Source organism: Manacus vitellinus, unplaced genomic scaffold, assembly GCF_001715985.3.
Source record: "Manacus vitellinus isolate BGI_N305 unplaced genomic scaffold, ASM171598v3 scaffold_255_pilon, whole genome shotgun sequence".
Taxonomy (NCBI): Eukaryota; Metazoa; Chordata; class Aves; order Passeriformes; family Pipridae; genus Manacus; species Manacus vitellinus.
Window position 1 is genome coordinate 1 of NW_021939843.1, and position 1,262 is coordinate 1,262.

General features: G+C 58.4%; 1 protein-coding gene across 1 annotated transcript in view; it reads left to right on the plus strand.

The window, feature by feature from the left end:
- Positions 1 to 533: 533 nt before the first annotated feature.
- Positions 534 to 1,262, plus strand: part of LOC108642533 (class II histocompatibility antigen, B-L beta chain-like) — a gene marked incomplete at its 5' end in the record, with an annotated part of 16,362 nt that continues 15,633 nt past the window's right edge. The window contains one exon of the mRNA XM_029960151.1: positions 534 to 638. Coding sequence (XP_029816011.1) covers positions 534 to 638 — 105 coding nt within the window. The remainder of the gene's footprint in view (positions 639 to 1,262) is intronic.

A 1,262-nucleotide genomic window follows, 5' to 3' on the forward strand; every position in this document is an offset into this window, starting at 1 on the left:
GGGCCGCCTGCTGGAGTGGGAGCCTGCCAGCCCCTCGGAACACGCAGCTGCTGCAGAGAGGCTTTAGAGGTGGTCAGAGTGGGTGAGACTCTCTTCTAGGTGACACCTGGGTGAGTAGGGTGTTGTGCCTTCCTTTTAGGATCTTTTTGTTCACTTTTCTCCTCCCTTATCCGTTTTCTCTCGAGTGCCTATGTTTTCACTGTTAGCCACCTTTGGTAATAAATAGTTACTTTCTTAAGTAGCAACGGTGTCTAGTTTTTCACCTTCCAGTATCTCTCGGACCTTTTCCCTCCCTGATACACCGCATGTGCCTAAACCACCTTTCTCCAGGATTTTGTAGTTCGGAGAGTGTCCAAACCCCCCTGTTCCGAGGATTTTTAAGGTCTGAAAATATCCAAACCCCCCTGTTCCCAGGATTTCTGCAGTCTCGGAGTGTCCACATCCCTCTTTTGTGATATTTCGGGGTCAGGGAGTGTCCAAACCTTCCTGTTGCCAGGATTTTTGAAGCCCCCCCACTTCTCCCCAGTAACTAGGAGTGCAGAGAACTGGGAAGCTCCACTGTGTGCGGGGAGCTGGGGTCGTGCTGGGGGTCCTGGTGGTGCTGGGAGCCCCCCCGGCTGCGGGCGAGGAGCTGTCGGGTGAGCGGGGGGATGGTGGGAAAGGGGGGAAAAGGGGAGGAAAGAGGGGCTGATGTCCCACATCCTCCTTTTCCCCACCTTTCTGACCTCTCCCACCCCTTTCCCATCATTCCCCACTCCTCAGTCCCATATCGCCCCCATCCACTTTTGGGGGGTACCACTCCCCTCCCACTGAATTTGGGATTCCCAGCACCTCTGTTACGGGGTTTACGTAGGTCCTGGCACCTCTTGGGGTGCGCTGGGTGCCCTGTTGGGGTGCAGATGCCCCCACAAAACCCCCCAAGAACGGGGTGACATGTAGAGGACTCAGGGGGTTCCCCATTCCCGATCCATCCTGGGGCCGGTTCTGCCCCCCTCAAACTCTGCTCCCCCCGCGGTTTCCCCCTCAGTCACCCCCAGCCCCTTCTCCCCAGTGAGCAGGACTGCAGAGCACTGAGAAGCTTTACTGGGAACACTGGGAACAGCTGGGTGGGGTGTGAAAAAAAGCAGGGAAGGGGGGGACAGGCCACCCCCCCAAATGAGCGCAGGGTTTGGGGGGTCCCGGCTGGGCCCGAGGCCACGGGGAGGGGCTGCGGCCGCCGGCGGCTCAGGAGCTCTGTGGGGAGAGAAAAGGGGGTGAGAGCA